Source organism: Eleginops maclovinus, chromosome 1, assembly GCF_036324505.1.
Source record: "Eleginops maclovinus isolate JMC-PN-2008 ecotype Puerto Natales chromosome 1, JC_Emac_rtc_rv5, whole genome shotgun sequence".
In the NCBI taxonomy this organism is placed as follows: Eukaryota; Metazoa; Chordata; class Actinopteri; order Perciformes; family Eleginopidae; genus Eleginops; species Eleginops maclovinus.
The window spans coordinates 14,064,404-14,087,443 of record NC_086349.1 but is presented as its reverse complement, the minus strand read 5'-3'; the positions used below and the strand labels follow the sequence as shown (position 1 = coordinate 14,087,443).

The window sequence follows — 23,040 nt, the reverse complement described above, 5'->3', positions numbered from 1 at the left end:
AAAATAAGCTTTTAAAAAAAAAATACCACAGGCATGGCATAGCTAATATCATACGATATATTTTGTTACCTCAAACATACAAAACTTCACATCACGACTTATTAAGCCTGCTAAAAAAAAACAAAAACCTGTTATAATGTGTATACTACAACCAGCCCTTGTAGATAACAGAGGTGGAAAGTACTCTACATATTAACTCAAGTAGTAAAGTACTTTTTAAAGTATTGTATTTATTTTTAATGTTACTTCAGTAGCATGTTTTTGATAACGTTACTCGTTTCTTATCAGACCAAGATCTTACTGAAAAAAATATATGATAATTGATAAAACACGATGACTTGTTTTAAACGAGAGTAAGCTACCATACAATATCTGTAGATTGTCAAAATGATCTCCACTAGGACCAAGTGTAAACATGAAAATGCTGATGCTCCTTAATACATCAATAAAAATCAACGATATAACAATAGAACACAGAATAGCATTAAACTATAATGATAATACAGCAGTCTAGTTTAAAATACACCAAAGTACACTATATACCAAGTACTTTTAACTTGATATTCCTATCATGAAGTATTTATTTTTTAAAGGCCCTTCATACTTTTTTCAACATTGCAGGATCCAAGATCATGTAGCTAACAATGAGACACTCCCTCTCCCTCACTGACTGTGAGAGGCCTGCAGGTGTCGCTCTCACAGCCCAGCAAACCACAATGCCCTTCTGACAGCAGCAGCACAGTGGGGGTGTCTGCCTGTCAAACCAGAGGCCCTGTGTCAACAGCAGAGGGAAGAAGAAGAGCCGTAGAGGAGGAAACCAGAAAGTTACTCTGCTGCAGACATGGACCTGCGGTCTGAGCTGCTCAAATCCATCTGGTACGGTTTCACAGCCCTGGATCTGGAGAAGAGCGGTAAGGTGTCCAAGTCTCAGCTGAAGGTGAGTGTGGAGTCTTCTACCTGAAATATTAGACATTTTGTCTCCATAAATTCACACTCTTTTTCTGTCTGCTACCTCATTTCCTACCTCAGTTCGTAGTCCATCACGTGGGCTTACTCTGAGGAGGATGAGGTGGAAATATTTGAAGTGCTTGGCAAACTTAATTTCACAAATGCAAATGTTGTTTGTTACTTTTGTTTCTGTGCTTCAGGAACTAAGTGTGTACGCAAGCTGATACTACCTATAACCGTCAATATTTAGAGTGTTTTAAATCTGTCCATCAAGGAACACATTTGTTTTCTATATTTTGAGTAACATTTTTTCACTGCTGAAAGAGGGCACAATATGCACCTCTGTCTGGCCAGTGGAGCACCAGAGTAACAGTTTGCTCTCAGTCTGTATATGAATGGGAGCCCTCATCTCCAAGCTGTGCTTTCACTGGGCCTCCATGTACCAGCCTGTAGTGCAAAGGGTCCTCTGGCACTGGACCTGACCAGAGAACAGCAAGTTGAATAGACATGAGCCTGAGTATGTCAAAAGAACATTGTTACAGTGAGCACAAGGACGAAGTGGAAACATGTTGGGGATTGTTGTCCCTCACTGCAGGGCTTCAATGAAGTCTCTGTATTTTGTTGGTGTCATTGTTATGTCACTTCTTGGTCTTGCTCTGGATCAGACTCCATTTGCAGCCACCTCCACGTGCCTGCGATGGGCTGCCTGTCGCTGCTGGCTCACAGCTAGTCAGCCTCATGACATGGCTTATCCCCCTCATGCAAGCAGCCTGTGTACAGGCACCATGTTATTTCAAAGCACTCAGAAGCAGGCCGTTTGCATGCCATGGCCTCAAAACTGACAGATGCTGTAGTGTGCTGGAGAGTAGAGACAGGATGTGGTTATGGCTCAACGCACAGAGACTGGTTGTCTGATAAAATGCAACAGATATCTCGAGATGTTGCACGCTCTAACTTTTTGAAAAGTATCATAGTAAAAGTTAAAGAAATTACACTGATTTTGTTCATTGGTGTAACTTATTACTCATACTAATCTTCTGTCTTTTCAAGATGTCTTATTTATATTTAATTCCTTTTTTCAAATAGATTTTATAGTTTAATCTTTTTTCTTTATATTACTTCACTTATTTTATGCCAATTTTTCAACCTTATGACTAGATTCTTTATCACAAGTCTCTATTGTTTTATTATGTGTCTATTTAGTTTGGCAGTCCCCTGTTTAGCACTTTGTGTTACACTAAATGTATGAAAGCAAGCTTTCAATTTCATTTGATGAAACCAACAGTTCAAACTTTGATTCTTAAAGTGTTTGCCATAAAGTGTGTCCTCTTTCTCCAGGAACCCAAAGTTTTTATTCTTTTTTTTTCACACTTATGAGTGCATTCAAAGTATTTTTAGAAACACGATGCAGCAGAAATGAAATATTTCAGTTCCTTAAAGATCAACTGAGCATGGTCTCTTATTTTGTTGCCGCGTAGTATCTGAGGGACTTTTACCACAAATGTTTTATCCCAGCAAGATTTACAGTGTGTAATGTAGTTTTGGAAATGTGGTTATATAAACATAAAAGCCTTTTAAAGCTTTTTTGATTTTTTATCTGATTAGCTCCGGATCTCTTTGCTGCAGTCTGTCGTCCTTAAAATAATTCTGTCCTCTTGTATATTGTTATTTTTCAGGTGCTGTCCCACAACCTGTGCACTGTCTTGTGTATCCCACATGACCCTGTTGCTTTGGAGGAGCACTTCAGAGATGATGATGATGGCCCCGTTTCCAGTCAGGGTTACATGCCTTATCTCAACAAATACATCTTGGATAAGGTGTCAAAAGCTCAGCTACATTCTCTATGTTTTATTAAATTGTTAAACTTTGTAGTTAAGGCTGCTGTTAAAATATTTTCAATCTCTGCATTTTGTGGTTGTAGGTTATTGAAGGCTCTTTCACTAAGGAAAACGTAGATGAACTCTGTTGGACTCTTACGGCAAAGAAAAACTACCAGACGGACAAAACCAGCAGCACAGTTCTGCCAGAGAGGGATGCTTTTCGACTTTGGTGCCTTTTTAATTTTCTCTCCGAGGACAAGTACCCTTTGGTTATGGTTCCTGATGAGGTAGGTTCAACTACAATAAGATTTGAAGAATCACAAAACAAGCACTTAATATGGTTTTTAAAATGATCAGGTATTTCTAATTGTAAAAACATTTTTGGACTATAAAGAGTATTTCCTTTTTTAAGATTGTATAAGAAAACAAATATCCCCATCTTGAAGTCAGGCGATGGTGGCTCCCTTTTAGTGATAGTGACAATTGTTTCTAAATTTAGCCAATTGTATACTCCCAGGTTATTGTGCTCTGTTTTTCAGTACAACTCAGAGAATGCAGTCAGTAATCATGACCTAAAAGTGTTGTTGGATCTTTTACAACCACTAAATACACCCTGCCTGAAACTTAGTTTTTGCCATCATGGAACGCCGTGCTGTTTTATGCAGCAGTGTGGGCTTGTTTCTCACTTGCAAAGTCGTTTTGGTTTCCTGTCGTGTGTTTTTCACTGTCGCTGCCAAGACAAAACCCTTCATTTCAAGGGCAGAGTAGTTTCTATCGTACCGAGTTTAAGAAAACATTATCCAGTTTATTTTAGTACCTGCTACACACATCAACCAGTGTGCAAACAAATCTGTGGTGTAATGAGTACTGCACTGTCATAAGTGCTTTTGCTGAAATACATTTAGTTAAGAATAAATGTAAACAAAAGTTACCCTTAAGAGAGGTCAATGTTGGACGTGATTTTTGCTGTTTTGTTTATGTTGAATATTTGAAACTACGCATAAAGGAAAACCAGCTCTTTTTCTGCTATTGAACCGCTTAGCTTGAAAAGCTCCCAGACTTTAATACAGTGAGGACAGGTAATTCAAATGAGCCAATGTCATTCTCACTCTCAACACCTTTGGTTTCTCTTCCTCTCCAGGTGGAGTACCTCCTCAAGAAGATATGCATGTCTATGAGTATTGAATTCAACTGTGTTGAATTAGAAGACTTCTTCTCCCAGGACTCCGTGCAGCAGAGCGGCATCACTGTTTGGGTTTTTCTGGGGATGATGAACTCTGGAAAGTTAAACAAAGGAATCGATAAGAGCATAACCAGCATGGCCATAGAGGAAGTTTACAGGGAGATAGTTGGTGATGTCCTCAAAGAGGTAGGAGACTCTACCTTGGAGTATGTCTGTGTTTTGGCTCATGCTCTGCATTATGTTGCTTACAGACAGTACATGTGTGTCGGGTGCAGGGTTATCTGTGGAAGAAAGGCCAGCTGAGAAGAAACTGGAAGGAGCGCTGGTTCACTTTGAGGCCGAGCAATTTGTCCTACTACACCGGGGAGGACCGTAAGGACTGCCAGGGAAACATTGTTCTGGATGGGAACTGCTGTGTGGAGGTAAGCAACTGGAGGGGATCCTTTTTCAAGTCTAAAAACACAACACTGGTAAAACTCAGGCTTCAATAGTACTGCATTGTTTTTCAGTGTATCCAGAAAAGAGTAACGTACTGCTCATTGACTTTCTTTTGTACATTTGAGGGAAATATCATTCTTTAAGCCAGAGGGTCTTCCCCAAAGTGTTGCAAAATGATGGTGCAAGGGACCACAAGATGGTTTACAGTTTTCTTTTATGAACTTCCTAATTTTTCCTGTAAATTAATATAACATGATGTGACTTCAGGATTACAAAAATGATTCTAATAAATAACTTGTTGCTCACTCTGCTCACAATCAGTAGACCAGCAGGCAGAACGTTTTGTCTGACAAAACAAAGTGTTATTGGATATTTGAAAGCTTTTCTCAGTTATGAGATAAACTGCAATACATTCTTCACTATATCTTAAAGTAATCTAACACAATTTAATTGGCACATTTTTTAATGAAGAACTCCAATTAAACGTAGGTAAAGTCCTCCATTCATTTAGAACTGAAGTCTTATCCCTATGTTGGACTCACAAGGGATGAAAATCGATGCAGCAAATCTAAATATTCTATTTGGTGTTATAATCTGCCTCACCCACAAAGCAACTTGACTGAAACATTTTAGTCATAGATTCTGCTGTGTAGAAACCTCACTTCCTCCGCTCTAACCAATTATCAGATTTCAGGCACTTCTCTCTAGAGTCACAAAATGATTTATACACATGCTCTAGTACTCCCCAAGACATGTTTAAATGTTCTCACAGTTTATTCATAATAAACAGTTATCATAATGCTTTCTTATAAGATTCAGATTAAAGTGAAGGAGGGAGGTGCGGTACATTATTGACAAGTGATGTGAAGGTCCCCGCCTCCCTTGCAAAAAATGTAAACCACCTTTCCTTTAGCAAGGACAACCTTACAAACCCTCCCACTTTTTCTTAACATAAAAAATCAATACAGAGATGGTTTCTTTTTTAGAAAAACTACTACAGAGTGCACCATGTGTTAATCCAAAGGGAAACAAGCATTCATTCTATAATCATGCTTTATTATAGGAAGTAGTTGGTGAAATATTGTTTGGTCCTTCAAAATGGATCAAAACCACCCTATTCCCTGTGAGTTTACCATTTTCCTCTTCACAACTGTTTGTTTAACAAATGGTCACAACAAATGTAAAACGAGAAATGAAGAAGGGATATTTTATTAATTGCAATCAATGTTTTCAAACAGATGGTACCAGACCGGGATGGGAAGAGGTGCATGTTTTGTCTTAAAACACTCTCCAAGACTTATGAGATGAGTGCATCCGACACCAAACAGAGAACGGAGTGGACTACAGGTCGGACAGAACTCATATTTTCTGATACTAATCACCGATAACTCATGGATCATTCTGAAAAGCTTCATCTTCCTATAGAGACATTAAACATCATCTTCTTCACAGCTATTCAAACAGCTATCAGGCTGCATGTGGAGGGCAAAACATCCCTCCACAAAGATTTGAAGCTGAAGCGGCGTGAACAGCGAGAGCAACGGGAAAAGAGACAACAGTCCAAAGAGGAGGAGCTGCAGAGGCTTCGGGCCCTGCAGGAAGAACGGGAGCGTAAGCTGGCGGAGCTAGATCTGCTCAAGGAGGCGCAAAAGCAGGCTCAGGCCCTTCTGGAGCAGGACGAGCAGAGGAGGCGGCAGCAGCACGAACAACTCCAGCGGGCCCTGGAAGTCCAGCTGCAGGAGGCTGAGGAGGTGAGTGTGGAGCGAGAACGAAGGGAGAAAAAGAGTTTGAAATCAGAAGCTAAAATATGCAAGTTTTTATTACTTTGTTTCTTGCTGTGCGTGTCAAGGCTCGGGTCAGTATGCAGGCAGAGATGGCTCTGAAAGAGGAAGAGGCTGAGAGGCAGAGGAAGAGGATCCAGGAGCTGGAGGAGATGCAGAAGCGTCTGGAGGAGGCGCTGCAGCTGGAGATCAAGGCCAGGCGGGATGAGGAGGCCTTCCGCTACGCTCAAGCAGGGTTGAGTGTTATATTTAGCTTCCCATCTACACCAACACATGATTAGACACATGTTTACTTTTTCCAAGCACAATAAAAAGTTGTTTGTTTAGGTTCAGAGCCTGTAAACAATAATCATTCTGCTGTAAGAGGGAGTTGCTCTTTTGTGCCGACAGCAGGTTTTGAGCTCAGCTGTTGCGTTATGTTCCTGAGGAAGTTGAACTGCCAGCAGAGGAAGTTGTTTAACGGCGCCATCAGTCAGATCTATTGTATCATTTTTCAAGTAAAAGTTTCTGATGAATCTGCAAACAGCTTGCAGCAGGCTCTGTGTGTCAAGGAATAGTGCTACCACATAAAATGTATAAATATATACCTTAATGATTCATTAATATGTCATTTATCCAATATTATTTACAATGCAAATGTGGGCCTAAAATAATTAATTAAATATTAAGTTGTATGGTTGATCTTTGCACTTCAATCAACCAATGGTGAGTGTAAAGTTGAACGCACTGCCAACTTTGAATGACAGCCCCCTTTTTGCATAATAAAGAAATGCACAAAGATAATAATACAGAACAAAAGTAGTCTATGGAAATAAAATAAGGGGAAAGAATTCAAATGGAAAAATTCAGAAACAAAAACATTTTTTTATTAATAAATACACCATAGTAATTAATAAATTGATGCCTTCGTTCTGTTCTTTCCAGGTTATTGGCCGAGGAGGAAGAGAAAATGAAGGCCCTGATGTGCCTGCAGGAGGAACAGGAGGAGTACATCCTGAAGACACAGAGGGAGAAGCAGGAGCTAAAACAGGAAATGGAGGTGAAGTCCCGGTCCCTGGAAGAGGCTCAGAGGCAGCTGGAAGAGGTGCGGGCCAACCGGCACAGAGTGGACCAGGATGTTGTGGTAAGAATAAAAAATAAAAGCCTTAGAGTTAGAGGTTGATTATAAAATCAACTAAATATCAAAACTACATTTAACCAAGTTAATGATAGCTGATCTCTTAGAGAAATGTTGCTTGTTAGGAATCTGGTTTGATACCTGAGTAAAACATTGAACCAACAGCATCAGCTGCTCTCTTGTCTGTTCTTCAAACTCATTCAATGATTTGAAAGTCCAATCAGAACAACAGTATAGTCTTTTGAGACTTTATATGAGTCTTTTTATGAAATGTATACTTGACAATGGTATCAGTATATAAATATTTCTGCTAATCTCCCCGAAGAGAGCAAGTATTTTAAAAACCAGAGTATTCTGTCAATATGTATTTCTTTAACATGAGAGAACTTTGTTTCCTAAAAGGGAAATAATACCAGCTCATATTTATAAATCAGTTATAGTTGGTGCTAATGCTAACAGCAGTTTGGTTCATTATTGCTTGCAGGTATTGTGCATTTTAATAAGCTGCTCTTTTTCTGTGACAGGCTGCCCAGAGGAAACTCCGCCAGGCGAGCACCAACGTCAAACACTGGAACGTCCAGATGAACAGACTGATGCGACCAATCGGACCAGGAGGTACGTGTCCCATGATGCAATGGCTGACATTAAAAACAAGCAGCTTGATTTTCTGACTTTCCCACCAGCAGATGAAGTGCAAACCTTTGACTGGAAATAATTTGAGATGTCACATGTGGAAAAGAGTAAAACAGAATTATGATTGAATTCCACTTAGCTGTTTTAAATTCAGCTGTTTCTGGTGATAAATACTATTTTCCTGGCGTCTGCAAATGTTACTTTACTACATATTGTACATTCGCAGAAGGGTGCAGAGGATGATGCCAATCACAATGATGAAAAAAATGGAAGTTTTCTCTTGGTTTTGTTTTCATTGCCTGCTCTTTAAATATACTTCATGAAATGTCTTTCTTTTAACCAGAGAATTCCTCTTCTCATTCAGGGTCCTCATCTCCAAACCAATATGCCTGACTTTACTTGCCTGTGGTAAACATGTATGCATTTTTGTTTGTGCCGTTTTTAGAAAAGAGACCATCATTGGGAAGCTCCTTCTCCAGCTTCCAGATGCCGACACAGAGAGATCCTGGGCTGCGTCTCAGGAGGAAATCAGGATCAGAGGATCAGGATGAAGAGAGCAAAGAAAATGTTGACAACACCGCTGGATGTGATTTGGAGAAACGGCACTCCCATGCCTCAAATGGAGACATGGATATCCCATAAAAATATGAATCTAGAAGCTACGTAGCTTTTCTGAAAGGATGGTACGAGATTAAATAAGTGAAACATCTACACTTAAAACTGAAATGACTACCAACAGTACTACTGTTCCTATTAAATGTTATATTTACTGACTTCATATCACAGACAGAAACAGTTTTAAACATTTTAACAAGAAGATGCGTTTGCAGAAACAACTAATTCTTTGAATGCAGCCTGTGTGAGGCCTTTTCGGGACATAAACCATACCTCAGTGCAAATAACATGAGCGTTAAGCAAGATCCTTAAATAACAAAGTAAGTTGTGGAGTTTAAAGGCTGATACAATGCAAGGACGCTCATCTGTTTAACTCTGTAATATAGACACATAACAATGTTTCATTTTTAAATGTATATTTTTTTGGAGGTGAAGGCGGCTTGACTTTTTTATGTAAAAAGTTGGATCAGTATTACAGTTTTTAGTTGATGTGTATCGCTCCTAATAAACAGGAAAGAGTGAGAGAGAGAGAGAGCAACTCTCATTGAGCTTCCTGTTCCTGTTGTCAGTTAACATAATTGTAAATAAAAGAGTGGATTGATTCCTTAACCTGATTTCTGGCTGTATCTTTACTGTTTGAATTTAAATAAATAAAATCTCAATTGATACAATATTTATACTATGAAACTCTTAAATAAATCTTTATTTATTTATACATGTTTGAAATGGTTTCATTTGTTTTACCAAGGCCACACAATGGAACAAAATGAAACCCACACTGCTGAATTTGCAAACTGCGCGTCCGCTTGAGTTTGAATTTGCGTCCAAGGCATTTGCTCAGTGTCAAAATGTGTCATCGCTGACTCTGCTCTCAGTGTAAAAAACGTTTGGGTATGAGTAAACCATAGACTGTATATACAGGAGTGAACAGAGACATCCACTGACACACAGAGCAAACTGCATGCAGTCTGGAAGGATGTTGAACTCAATAACTGTTTTAAAAAATCTCATTCTCTATAATCTTCAAGTCTAATAGTTTCATTTTATTGGTAATTACAGGGTTTTTCTTTTCTTTTTCGGGGTCCAATTTACACTTAGCTTGAAAAAAAAACATTATGCTAATTAAAGAGCATTTCAGAGTCACACGTTTAAATCATAGAATACATACAGACAATAAATACGTTATAAAATACAGTATTTGTATTTTTACTTTGTATTTGTCACAAAATCTACTCTTATCTAATTTAGTTAAGTGAAGTCATTTTTTCATAATTTAAACAAATCAGACACAAAACCGGATGAGTCAATAAAAGATGGTGCTCATGTTGCATATTACAGAAACCACAGTGCACGTAAGTATTAACATCACAGATCTTGACTCCCCAAAAAGCTGTTAGATCGAGTGTGTGTGCCGCGCGCGCGTGTGTGCGCGCGTGCGTATGCGTGTGTCCTGGCATGTGACGATGGAGGAGGAGGAGGAGAGAGGGGGGGAGTGAAGCAAAGCAAAGCAAAGCTAGGAACAACAAGGAGAGAGTCGGGGAGGGATTATCAATTCACTATGCTAATCTCCATGTGATATGGTAGCGAGCTAAATTGTCCAAAGTGTTTTTTCTGTACTCTTGAGTTTATCGGTTTGTCAGCCAGATGAAGGCCTAAATCAATCTAAGTTTGTGTTAGCAGACTGACGTTAGCTCCTGCTGCTAGCCTGGACTTCAAATCACTTGTCAACAGCCGATCGATCCTGGACGGGAGTGCTTTCGCAAACATTTTATTTTTGTCCTGTTTCGTAACTCCACGTAGCGTGAACGTGTTCTGAACCAGCAGCACTATTGGGAGAGGTAAGCTAACTTGGCAACCATGCTAACGTTATTTAAAGCCACGCAGGGGAATGTGGGTCAGCCACGCTAACAGCTAGTGGTAGTCAGCACTCAAGGTTAGCAGCTAACTAGCTAAGTGAGCTAAGCCGTGCCGACTCTCTCCGACTGACAAGCTAACGCTGCTATGTACTTATTCTAAACAAAAACGGTTGACGGCAACAGTGTTTATAACTTTGCCGTCTTTCATTCGCATAATGAGTGTATCCAGTTACAGTCCTGTCATTAACAGGGCTGTTGCCAGATATTTCCCAGAACTTGTGTGACAGGTTGTCTTTGGGACGACGAGTCTTAACAGTCCCAGTATGAGCTGTCCTGTTCTATAAACTTTATTAAATCATGGTTTAGACTTGTCCTGCTATTGGCCATCTTGCAGTGATAATATGAAGTCGGAAAACATGAATACAACTTTAGTAAGTAGACTGTGTGGATGTTTGTCAGGGCACAAGCTACTACATGGACAGATTAATCCACTAGGGGGCCGCGGGGCAAATATTTAACCCCCAACCCCCAAGCCCTCTCCCGTACTACAGCCTTCCACCAGCGATCAACCCTGCGCAGTGTGTACATAGTGCATCCACCCGGTCCCCTTAAAACACCCAGCAAGTACACGGTGTGCACCCTACCCTGGATCTCCGGCAAACAATAATACAGATGTCTCCCAGCTCCAATAGAAACAAAGTTTACTTTTTAAGATAGTAGAGAACACACAGTTTTTAAGTATACATTATTTCCTTGATCTTGCTGCTTGTCTTAAGACTCTAGAGTTGTAGGCCTTTTATGCCTATGAATTTGGGGTCCTTATTTGTTTTTAGGCCTTTATTTGATTTAAGAGTTGGGCTGTAGCAGTCGCTTTCACTGCGTTCAAATACCACTCCGGAGGTCTCATTTCCAGAGTTTGGAAACTGTTCCTCTGACTGTAAGCAATACGTTGTGTTTCATTATTTACCTGACCCAGAGATATTGCTGCTCTAATATATTCCCTAAGACCACTAAAACATTGCCTCTATACCCACACTTTTTGTCAACATTAATGCTAATAAATACCTTTATGGGTCTATGTGTCCAGCAACTAATAGTTACCAACTAATAAACATGAATCATCTCTAAAAACAGATCCTATGACAACAATTTAGGTTTTATAGCAGCAGCGTAAGGAGAAAGGAAGCCCTCAGCCCAGAATATTGCACCTTGCCCCCAAAGGTCGCTGACCCAGACTGTTATGTACCAAACTACATGTGATCAAAAACGTGATGTGCAATATTTAATTAATGCGTTTTCTTTTAATCAGACAAAAGATCTTTGGGGTTCGGACTCAAAGAACAATATTTTAAATGACATCACCTTGGACTTTGAGTAACTGGGATGGACCTTTAATAAAATAAAATCAATAATGAAAATAGTTTTTAGTTGCAGCCCAAGTTGCAAGTTTGTTTTCAAACTAAATTGTTGGCTCTTAATGGTCTGAGGCCACTGCTTGTCTGTTCCACTTGGCTGGTGGATAATCCAGGCATGCCTAAACAGCGTGTGTATATCATGTCATAAGCCTATTACTATCAAGGACATTTCCTTGCTGCTCAAACACAACCAGTAGTAATGGATTGGCTCAGAAAACAATGCCTAAATAAACACACTAGAAGATCAGTAGATCCATTTATTTCAGTTAAACTAAAAAGAAATAGTCACTCTATGTAAATCCATTGTAACCAGAGTGCTTTCAAAAATTAGCATTATGGGAGTGTTTGGCCATGTAACTTGTTACAACAAGCTTAACGCTCCCAATTGGTGAGAGAGTATTAACTTGAATTGGGACCGTTAACCACTTACATGCTGGATCTATGGGTGATGTGTTGCCCAACAGTGACGTTGTGATTGTTCTTGCTCTGAATGTAATCCTCATTTTAAGCATACAATGTCAATTTAAGGTTGCTCATTTATTCTATTCTTCAACAGTGGAACTATGATGGCAACGTGACAGGAGGGGACCCGCTGAGTCAGCTTAAACAGCAACCATGGAAGGTACAGAGCAGCGCGACAGGGTGAATGGCTATTGCAAGTCCAAATCCCCGCAGGACACGGTCGATGTCAGGTGGACACCTCCGGAGGGAGAGTCAGGAGGTTCAGACAGCTGTGGGGGGACAAGTGTGTCGGAGCCGATAGACATGCAAGAGTTAAAGGCCAGGGAAAGTGAAGATGAAGAGGACAAGATGGAGAGGGATGTAGTTTCTCCTTCTAAAGTCCTGAAAGGGGACCAGAAGAAAAAAGATTGTCTGGATCAGGAGAACAAACGCAGCAAGCAAAACAGCAGTGCAGCATCCAACTACACAGGTAAGACTTGTTTAAAAATCTCATGACCTGCCTTCTGTAAAATAAATGGTACTTGACATATTTAGAGGACAAAGCCTTAATATTCATGCATTCTCTTCATGCAGACCTGTCCCATACCTCGTCGCCCTCGCTGTCAGAACAGCTACGTCTTGGCCAAGAAGACAGCACAGGGTCTGGGATCAGTGTGGAGTGTAAAGTCTGCGGGGACAAGGCCTCCGGCTTTCATTACGGTGTGCATGCCTGTGAGGGTTGCAAGGTAATACATATTACATAGATAGGTGACATTACAAAGTTCAAAAACAGCAGTTTGGTCTTGTCCAATATGAGTTGCTGAACCGGTTTCATTGTTTCAAACTCAGGGTTTTTTCCGGCGAACTGTGCGGATGAAACTGGAATATGACCGCTGTGAGCGTTCCTGCCGGATTCAGAAGAAGAATCGTAACAAGTGCCAATATTGTCGCTTCCAGAAGTGCCTGTCTTTGGGAATGTCCCATGACGGTGAGCGGAAAACAACAATTTGACATGCTACCATAGTTAATTATTTTTTACAAATCAAAGTCTTGCAAATGTAATATGCTGTAATGCATTTGATTAATTTTAGAGTGTCTTTTTTGGGGGTGAAGAAAGTTGTTATTGTTGTGAAATTATAATCAATTGGCATTGATAAACGCTTATATAACACAAATAATGTGTCTGTTTGTGTGTGTTTGTTTAGCGATCCGATATGGACGTATGCCTGAAGCAGAGAGGAAGAAGCTGGTGGCAGGCATGCTTGCAGATGAAGTGAGCCTCAGCAAACCAGGTGGCTCCGACCTGAAGACCTTGGCAAAACAAGTCAACACAGCCTACCAGAAAAACCTCATCATGACCAAGAAGAGGGCCCGCAGCATCCTGTCGGGAAAAACCAGCAGCAATTCGGTACGTTGTTGTCTCAGAACAGCTCGGTTCTGGTTTTACAGAGTATAAATATATGAGAAAATAAAGTAAAGGTAAAACATTATTATTTATGGGTCACAGGAATGAATTATTACATTTATTTCCAGAGAACTGTGGCTCTGACCCCCTATGACCTTTAACTGCTGGTGACTTTAAATACCATCCAGAAATCTACGCACGCTATATCATTTAAAAAAGTCTTGCGGTTAAGAAAGTAGCTGTTAGATAATCCATTCTTCATCATTCCTAAAAACTAAATATGAATAGGATTTAAACATTAATAGAACACCACTTTTACAATTTCCTAAAGGCAAACGGGGGAAGTAAATTCTTAACGCTAAAAGAACTACACCACTGTCACATGACTTCAAGGTCACCACCTCTGTGTTGATGAGTTTCCTGGTTCGGCGTGACGACGTTTATTGACAACCCCTTGTAGTCTCACTTAGCACCTTGTAAGCAACCACCTTTTTAAGAAAAGCCCACAAATGGGGTCATGTCTCTGAACAAAAAGCAAAAATCCCTTGACGTGTGTTAATCCATCGTATCCACAGCAATCCTATTCAAAACCGCATTAACCTTGAGACAAGGTTGGAGGAAGTCTAAAAGTTCCTAGTCTTTTAAATGCACAGCTGATCATTTTTTTGTTTTGTAATGGATTTTTGTCCTCTGTTTAGCCGTTTGTGATCTACGACATGGACACGCTCTGGAAGGCTGAAAGTGGTTTGGTATGGAGCCAGTTGGTTCCAGGTGCCCCCCTGACCAAGGAGATTGGGGTCCATGTGTTCTACCGCTGCCAGTGCACCACGGTGGAGACTGTGCGAGAGCTCACAGAGTTTGCCAAGAGCATTCCAGGGTTTGTGGACCTCTACCTAAATGACCAGGTGAGTCGCTGCCTGCGCAGTGTGCTTCATAGGAAAGATGATTTGTTGGGCTGTGTGTAATATTTTCTAGCTTCAGTTTGTATTTTTGAAATTTAAATTCTTAATCATCTAAACGCCGCACAGCTAAGAAATATATTAAACATTTTTTAAAATTTATTTTGATGGATACACGTTTTATCTGACAACATATTCTGCTTTAATCCATAAGCATTTTGCGTCTTTGATACAACATTTCTATGGTCAGAGTCGTCAGAACTGCTGAGAAAAATTGTGTTTTTGGATGAATCACTGCCGAATTTAGTATTTTGTCGAGAATTTTAGCCATTAATATCCAATTGTCTGTGTGCCCTCTGCAGGTTACTTTGCTGAAGTACGGTGTGCACGAGGCTATTTTTGCCATGTTGCCCTCTCTCATGAACAAAGATGGACTGTTGGTGGCAAATGGTAAAGGCTTTGTGACTAGGGAGTTTCTGCGCAGCTTGAGAAAGCCCTTCAGTGAGATCATGGAGCCCAAGTTTGAGTTTGCCGTTAAGTTTAATGCTCTGGAGCTGGATGACAGCGACCTGGCCCTGTTTGTTGCTGCCATCATTCTCTGTGGAGGTGAGCCTAAACGCCGTTTGAGTGAAGTATCAAGAATGTCATATTGTTGCAGTCTTCATAAAAATACATTTTCCTTAAAAAAACAATTCACTAGAGAGTTAAAAAAGATCTTCAATTGTATTTCTAGAAGTCTGAAATATTTTATATAATGTCGGTCATAACCGATTGCAGGCTGTTGATAGACGCCTAAGAACCAATGCACTACCTTTGCTTAAGTGCTGTAAAGTGTCTATGAGTCGAAATTGATCAAAGAGACATCCACATATTTAGATCCATGGGTAACACTTTACTTAAATGGGTGTTCATAAGACTGACATAACATTGTCATAACCAAGACAACAAAACCTGTCATAAACATGTCATAGCAGACATCCATATATGACGGTTTAATGTCGCGCTAAGATATCGAGCTCAATGTTTTTCTGATTTTGTTGTTTATGACAGGTGTTGTTGTCTTGGTTTATGTCAAGTTGTCATAGCAAGGACATCTCAAACAATGTCACCTTTGCATCAAAAGGGACATAACTTACCGAATGACACTTAACGACAACTGTCATAAGTATTCATTAATGTTTAAGACAGGTGTCATGTCATGGTTATGACAATGTTATGTCAGTCTTATGAACACCCATTCAAGTAAAGTGTAACCGATCTATGCAGTGTTCAATTTTATTAGAACTTTTGGTTTAACACAACGTAATCAGAGTCCTAATCCATTCCACCCATTCCTATTCCATATCCATCAATCCATTCGATGGCGCGTCAAACGGGTTCTGGTTGAATTATTACAATTATTATATCATTAAAAAAATTGCTGATTAATTTCATTATTCATTGACCTGCTGATTCTTTTATATGATCATCGTTTAGTATACAACATTTTAGAAAATTGTGAAAATGTTCTCTACAGTTTCTATAATTCAAGTTCAACGGTTTAAATATAATCATTTCACATTCCAAATAAGACATTCAGTTTAATATTTTACAAACATTTTAAATGAGCAGGAAATCTCAGGTTAAAGTTGAACACTTATTGATTGGCTTTATGGTTACTGCAGAAATGTTATGTTTGCTCAGCAAAAATGGTAACTCATAATAATGGGTGCCTTGTTGTTCTCCCAGATCGTCCCGGGCTAATGAACGTGAAGCAGGTGGAGCAGAGTCAAGACAACATCCTCCAGGCCCTGGACCTCCACTTGCAAGCAAACCACTCTGACTCAGCCTACCTCTTCCCGAAGCTGCTGCAGAAGATGGCCGACCTGCGTCAGCTAGTAACTGAGAACGTTCAGCTTGTCCAAAAGATCAAACAGACTGAGTCAGAGACCTCGCTCCACCCCCTACTACAGGAGATCTACAAAGACATGTATTAGTGTTCTCCAGCTCAAGACTGCTTTTAGCAATACTGTTACAGACTGAATATAATTTCATGATTCAACACTGCATTCAGTACAAGCACTGTTCCACGTACAGGCATGGATTTAAACGTGCAGAAGAGGCAACGTCACATAGTAGGGCTAACACAATCAGTAAAGTCTTCTCAGCATTACCCTCAGCACAGTGTGTGTGTATATGTGAGTGTGTGTGAAATGAGCATCTGGAATCATTTGCTGCAAGTCCTAGTTTCCCACAACGGTCGCTTAACAGAGTGAAAGATTTGTTTTCTCGCCAAGGCTGCTCCTGTTACATTCTAATAGCAAAGCTGACCCCAGAGCAGCGTCTGGAGAGAGCTCCTCCTCGCTCACCTCGGCTCTGTTTGTCTGTGAAGGGAAAGCGTTTCATGTTCTTAACACCAATGTCAGAGTTGAAATAGAAAAGAGCTGTAAGGTTTGAACTGTGCAAGAGTTTTCTTATGATGCCAATGTCTTTTGGTAGAGTGATTGTTCTCAGACTTTTGGTAAAGCTAAAGATGCACAAATTGTTTTTTGTTTACATAATCACCCTCATCAATGACTGCGATTTTGCCATTTGGTTAATACAACACAAACTGGGCTGGCTCCAGCAGTGTAGAGCTCTCTCAAAGCAGCTTTCTGTGCAATACCATATTTCAGGAAATGTGGAGATCCAAGTTATATAGGTTTTGTCTTAAAGCCATCTACCCCAGTGGTAACTTATGGACTATGATGCACAGATTTTGTCTCTAAACTGACACTATAAACACATTACCCACTTGAGGACAAGGGACCGTATGTTTTTCTTTCTTGTGACATGCAAAGGATCATGAATTTGCCATTTTATGTTTTTTTTTCTTAGTCCATTCTTTGTAATTCTGTTACTAATTATTTGTAATTTTTGATCATATTTGTAAGGCCAAAACATGAATTATCATCATGTTTTATGTATGTGTTTTATTTCTTATTACATGTCTATTTAGTTTAGGTTGTACCAAATATATCATGAAGCATACCAACAAATGCTTCCTTGATGAGGAATTTGGATTTCATTGCTTAGCAGGATTTACCTAAAACCAGCATAATGTATCACAATGTCAATTTTGGGAAAATGAATGATGAATTAGAAATCAACATCCAGCCTCTTGTATCATAAGTCACTTCTGTATTCACACAAGATATAAGCACAGTTTTGGATTACTTTCCTTGTTGTTCTTGTTGGGAGAGCCACAAAGTGTTAAAGCCTTACAATACTGTTGACAGGATTCACAAGTTTCCTACTGTTTTTCTTCCCCTCATATTCTCTAGGACACTTTTTTTAACTGAACTTACTCGGAATGGACTTAAGTATTTCAGCACTGGTGCACAGTCACCTTCAGAAATCTTCCCCCTGTACTCTTAATCTGTCTTGATCCCTATCTACCTCTAATGTATGATCTGTGACTTTATCCCATTGTCTCATCTGATCTCTGACATTTTTTTTGCCTTAAATCATGCCATTGGTACATGTTTCAAATTTGAAATTGCTAATGTGCCTTGTGCCAATTTAGCAAAAGGTGTGGATGGATAAATAAGAAAGTACACCAAAAAGTGTATGTACGCTACCTCTATGCCTGTTTGAGTGATGGATTGACATATTTGCTCACAAAAACATGTTAAGACTTGAATAAGTTTCGCCCTTATAGTCACATGTAACATACCTGGAGAACTAGTTTAGTTACATTTCACTTATTCATTTTATTAGAAATATTAACACAGATTTTCTAAATGTTTTATCATGAGACCGATTTATACTCAGTGGTGGAATGTGACAAAGTATATTTACCTGGATACTATACTTAAGTAAAATTTTCACAGACTTTTTTTGAATATTGTCATTGTAGGCCACTATACATCTACATCTCAGAGGGAAATATAGTACTTAACACACCTTTTTTACACTTTACATAAAAAAGCATATCATATGCATATATGATATGATGTGGTACTATACTACATATTCACCCAGTATTATAAAATATGTCTATACGAACTACAGTATTAAAATGTTCCTAAGTGTATTCCTAAAATATAAAAACGGAATAATCTATATTATAACTGTTCAAAAGAACCAATTCTGAATAAGGAATACTTTTGCCTGTGATACTTTACTTGGTACATCTGAGTACTTATTCTATCTTGTATATGTCTAATACACATGCATGTAATTATCAACTTCATGATTACAATTTAACATTAGGACTAAAAGGAAGTTGGAATACGTAACAACGTGTTTACGTCAGAGTAGTCACCTTTCTATTGGTTGTTTGCGAAATTGATTGGTGGACAGAACCAGCTGTCAACTATTTATAAAGTGAGGAAGACGCTGTTTGGCGGCATGCTCAAAACATACTGAGGATGGACGCAGCTCGTAGTGAAAGTATCTGTAGGTAAGCGGCAGGTGTATTATATATAAATCCTTAAAAGTAAAACAATCTGATAAGGTGGTCTATCTGATGGTGAGAGACGTTACTAACCCGCCTGTTTGTGCTGTCTTTAAACGCTGTCCTGCTGCATTCGAAAGCAGACGTTATGGCGGATAAGTAACTTTTTGCGGATTTAACAAGATTTGGGGAATAAAACTGATACATTTTGTGTTTGAGGGTGTTTGCAAGAAGTGCCATGTTAATAAATTGGGTGGGCATGTGTGAAGTAAAGATCAGTTTAGCTAGGCGTTGATCGGATTAAATATTGGCCGAAACTTTAAAATGCCTTCAAATTCACCCAGAAACGCGACCGTTATTAAGCATTCTGGACATGGCCTGAATCACTTTTTTGTAGGTGGTTAAATTACGATTTTTTGAAGCTGATGCCCTCGATGTCCGACTACACGTAAACAAAAAGTAAAGGGCAACGTGTTACCAGTTAACCCACCCCTTTTCACATTACTAGGAATAGTTCCCTAGAAGTGTGTATCGCGAGATTTGGGATGCTGTGCTGTGTTGATTTGCATGTATTTATCCTCAAACGGTCGGTTTTCCTTTTTCTGTCCTCAACTAAAAGTTAACCCAAACTACTTCAACACACCGTGCTCGTATTCAATTATTTTTCATTCATCTAGCTTACCTGCACTTTTTTTTAAATTATATAATCATAAAATAACCTTTGCAGCGTCTCCTACAGTTGTGTTGATATAAACTAGATACCATTTACTGGAAGAAAACGGGCACACTTTGTTATGATTGGCGAAATCTGTTAGGACTTGCAAACAAAAGTCTTAGGTTTTAACCTGCAATAAAAAGATACAATTTAGGGATTTTTATTACCTCACACTCTGAATGCCTTAATGTTATGCTTCTGCACTGAATGAACCTAGCCTCACCTATATAAGAATGTGCTGCTTTTGATGCTACATGCTAGAAATTCTCTCCTTTTTCTTTATTACAGGGGTTTCTTAAATGGCACATGTAGATTTGGTTCCAGGTGTATTTATCGACATGAATGGCCAGGCATACCGCCAGCCCAAATATGTAGGTACTTTCAGAAAGGTATATGCTGGTATGGTGCGTGCTGTAGGTAAGCTCTAATTTTTTTTTCTTCCCCCGACTCCATTGTATAACTGAATGAAAGGGAGGATGTCATACACACAGATAACCATAGGTCATTCAATATTTTCCACCACAAGGTATGCCCATGTCCTTCATCCCGAAGTTGATGCAGCTGCTGGAGGTAGAAGACGTTCAGTGCCCACCGTTTCCTCCTCCAGTATGGCTTACGTTTCACCTGACAGAAGAGGGTCAGAGCCAGCTCTTTTGCAGGCTGCGGTGACGTCCGGTAGCCGATCACAGTTGCGGGTGCATGGGTCGTATCCTCAACAGAACAATGAGCGTGTGGCAGCAGATATTGCAGAGGAACAATCACAAGGTAATAGCTTTTTTCAGGGGTGATTGACTTGGTCTGCATTTCTCCACACTTTATTTTTTTATTTTACAGATGCTCACTCTCCTCTCACTGCTTCTTGGGAATCTGTCCAGAGTTCTGAAGATGCTCAAGCATGTGCATGTAACGAAAAAAATGAGCAGGTTTGCGTAGTTTAAAGTATGATCTATCCATTTCTGCGATTGAATGAACCCAGGAAATGTAAACTTTCTATTTTTTTACATTCAGGAGATATCTTCTGAGGCAACAGTCAATGGAGCAGCTGCAGCTGCAGCAGCCTCTAATTCCCTGAGGATTATTGAGGCAATAGAAGCCTCCCTCCAGAGTAAAAGCGTGACCTGTGGCATCTGCATGGACAAGGTGTATGAAAAGCCGGATCCAAGAACCCATGTTTTTGGAATCTTGCCAAACTGTGATCACGCCTTCTGTTTACAATGCATTATGACCTGGAGGAAAACAAAAGACCTTGGGCCGGATGTGGTAAAGTAGGTGTTGGTAATATTTGGAATATTTTATTGCATCTCATGACACATGAAGGATTTCACTGGACTACAGTGTTTAACGATTATTCCTCAGGAGCTGCCCACAATGCCGCGTGAGGTCTGCCTTTTATGTGCCTCACAGACACTGGGTTGAAGGACGAGCAAAGGAAGGCGTCATTGCTGCCTTCAAAGAGAAATTCAGGTAAGCCATGAGATTCACTTTTAACAGCAGCACTTATTATCAAGTAATGCCTAACAAGAATGAACTTTTAAATGTCTGCACCAGTTAAATTGTATCACTATCCATAATGGTAAAAAAAATCCTCCTTGAGCAATTTGATTTCTTTCAACATGTTTAAAAGAGGAAAAGATCAATGTAAGGAGGCAAAGATGCACATGACATTTCCCAGGGACTTGATAGCTTGCCCTGATGGCTTGGATTTTAAATCTTTTGTCAAGCCAGAACTCTGTCTTTTTATGAACTCGGAAGTTTCTCAATGTTTTCCACAAAAAGCAATGAAATTCTTTAAATCCTAAACCTGTTTAAGTTGATATTTGTCCATGCAGTCTATTTTTGTAAGTTTAATGCAAAATTGCTTGCCACGTTCCCCCCCTCCCTTGTGTATCGTCCTATGATTGTAGTAAAAAAAGATGCAGTTACTACTCCCGATATGGATGCTGCCCCTTCAAAACAGAGTGCCTTTATCGGCACGACAAACATTCCCGTCAAGGATCATTTCGGGTAAATGTGTTCCTTGTTTTATGCTCTCAAATTCTAACTACCATTGGTATGCATGAGTTATTTCTATTTTTCCCTTACCGTGTTTCTTGTTCAACAGTATTATACAGAAGAAGAAGACTACGACAGTGTTGATCTGCTTAACCTTTTCATAGCCATGACCCTTCTCGGTGATGACGACGACGACGATGATGAAGACAACTTTGGCATTCCATTTTTCATATCTGACGAGTATGGTTTCTGAGCTGTTCATCATTTGTGTCAGTGCCTGAAACCACTGACTGGGTCATAATTCTAAACTTGGCCCAAGAAAAACACAGGTCTGTGTTTTGACTCTTCTGTCCGTATGAAAACCAACTCTTGAGTAGCTCTGCTCAAGCTCTGATGTCAACCATACTCCATGGAAGGCCCAGTTTCATAGGGGTTTAGTCAGCCTACAGTAGATACTTTTACTGACTAGCACTCCTTCAACCAGAGAGGAGCTTGCCTGTAAAATCACCTGCTGATGTCCCTGTTGCAAATGAGGACTTGTACACTTGTCTCTCTATGCCAAATGGTTGATGCCACTGTTTTCGGTGTAATCATCCCTTAGCAAACTCATCTTTAATTTGCCTGATGACCCTTTGGTTAATCTGTGCCCTTCTAATGTGGATTTATTTCAATAAGATAAACATGTAGCATAATTGTTTAACTTTTCCTTAACCTTGGAGTATTCAATCCTGACTTCTCTTCTAGAAATGTCCTTTTTTTTTTCTCCTGTAATTTTAAAGTGTTGTGTGGATGGTAGTTTTAATTCTCTATAGATAAAAGTATGTTATACCCCTTCTTGCTAATGTCCTCTGATACAGATTTTTTTACGAGATCCCTTTCCCTAGTTTTGGCAAGAATATAAAAATGTTTAGATTTTATATCCTTTTAGACAAATTGTACTTGTACACAAAAAATAAACATTGCTTCACACTTTGTCTCACTTAAAAGGCGTGTTGTGCTTTTTCATTTACATTCTCACAGTTATAAAGCTGTTGAATTAACCCATTTGTGCTCGCAGTTGAGTTATGTTCTGAAGGTTTTCAGCGTCTGACCAAGCGACATTTGGAAGAAATGTTCAAAATCAATCAAACCCTCAAATTTAGAAGTGAGGCATCTTAGTTCTTATATTTTGTTATGGTGTCCATTGGACCACAGTTTTAGCCAAAGAATATAATATAAGAACGGGACTGTAGCCTCTCAGAACCCTCAAGGATCAAAACCAACTGTTTAGTATCTGTAAACACCATAACGTGATGTGGTAATTTCCCTTAAGGGCTCTAATACAGTTTTCCACTAGGTGGCGATATGTAGCGCAAACTCAGAAAT

At 39.5% G+C, this 23,040-nt stretch overlaps 3 protein-coding genes across 4 annotated transcripts; all 3 read left to right on the top strand.

Moving 5' to 3' along the window:
* Positions 1 to 701: 701 nt before the first annotated feature.
* On the top strand, positions 702 to 9,149 carry LOC134869688 (differentially expressed in FDCP 6 homolog). 2 transcript variants are annotated; one of them, XM_063891550.1, is made up of 12 exons: positions 702 to 937; positions 2,625 to 2,765; positions 2,870 to 3,055; positions 3,910 to 4,137; positions 4,227 to 4,373; positions 5,453 to 5,512; positions 5,628 to 5,736; positions 5,842 to 6,140; positions 6,239 to 6,405; positions 7,095 to 7,293; positions 7,812 to 7,902; positions 8,366 to 9,149. In XM_063891550.1, the coding sequence occupies exons 1-12, from the start codon at positions 842 to 844 to the stop codon at positions 8,560 to 8,562; spliced, it is 1,920 nt and encodes a 639-aa protein (XP_063747620.1). In that variant the 5' UTR covers positions 702 to 841; the 3' UTR covers positions 8,563 to 9,149. The 2 variants fall into 2 exon arrangements, with proteins under 2 accessions (XP_063747620.1, XP_063747629.1); XM_063891559.1 differs by lacking the exon at positions 5,453 to 5,512.
* Positions 9,150 to 10,031: 882 nt separating this feature from the next.
* On the top strand, positions 10,032 to 18,193 carry ppardb (peroxisome proliferator-activated receptor delta b). The gene is made up of 8 exons (XM_063891570.1): positions 10,032 to 10,373; positions 12,363 to 12,737; positions 12,842 to 12,993; positions 13,097 to 13,235; positions 13,453 to 13,655; positions 14,351 to 14,557; positions 14,914 to 15,157; positions 16,280 to 18,193. The coding sequence occupies exons 2-8, from the start codon at positions 12,422 to 12,424 to the stop codon at positions 16,525 to 16,527; spliced, it is 1,509 nt and encodes a 502-aa protein (XP_063747640.1). The 5' UTR covers positions 10,032 to 10,373; positions 12,363 to 12,421; the 3' UTR covers positions 16,528 to 18,193.
* Positions 18,194 to 18,817: 624 nt separating this feature from the next.
* Positions 18,818 to 22,661, top strand: mkrn4 (makorin, ring finger protein, 4). The gene is made up of 8 exons (XM_063891580.1): positions 18,818 to 18,974; positions 19,972 to 20,100; positions 20,210 to 20,448; positions 20,518 to 20,606; positions 20,692 to 20,948; positions 21,040 to 21,147; positions 21,588 to 21,687; positions 21,785 to 22,661. Exons 1-8 carry the CDS (start codon positions 18,943 to 18,945, stop codon positions 21,926 to 21,928), a joined length of 1,098 nt encoding a protein of 365 aa, XP_063747650.1. The 5' UTR covers positions 18,818 to 18,942; the 3' UTR covers positions 21,929 to 22,661.
* Positions 22,662 to 23,040: the final 379 nt, after the last annotated feature.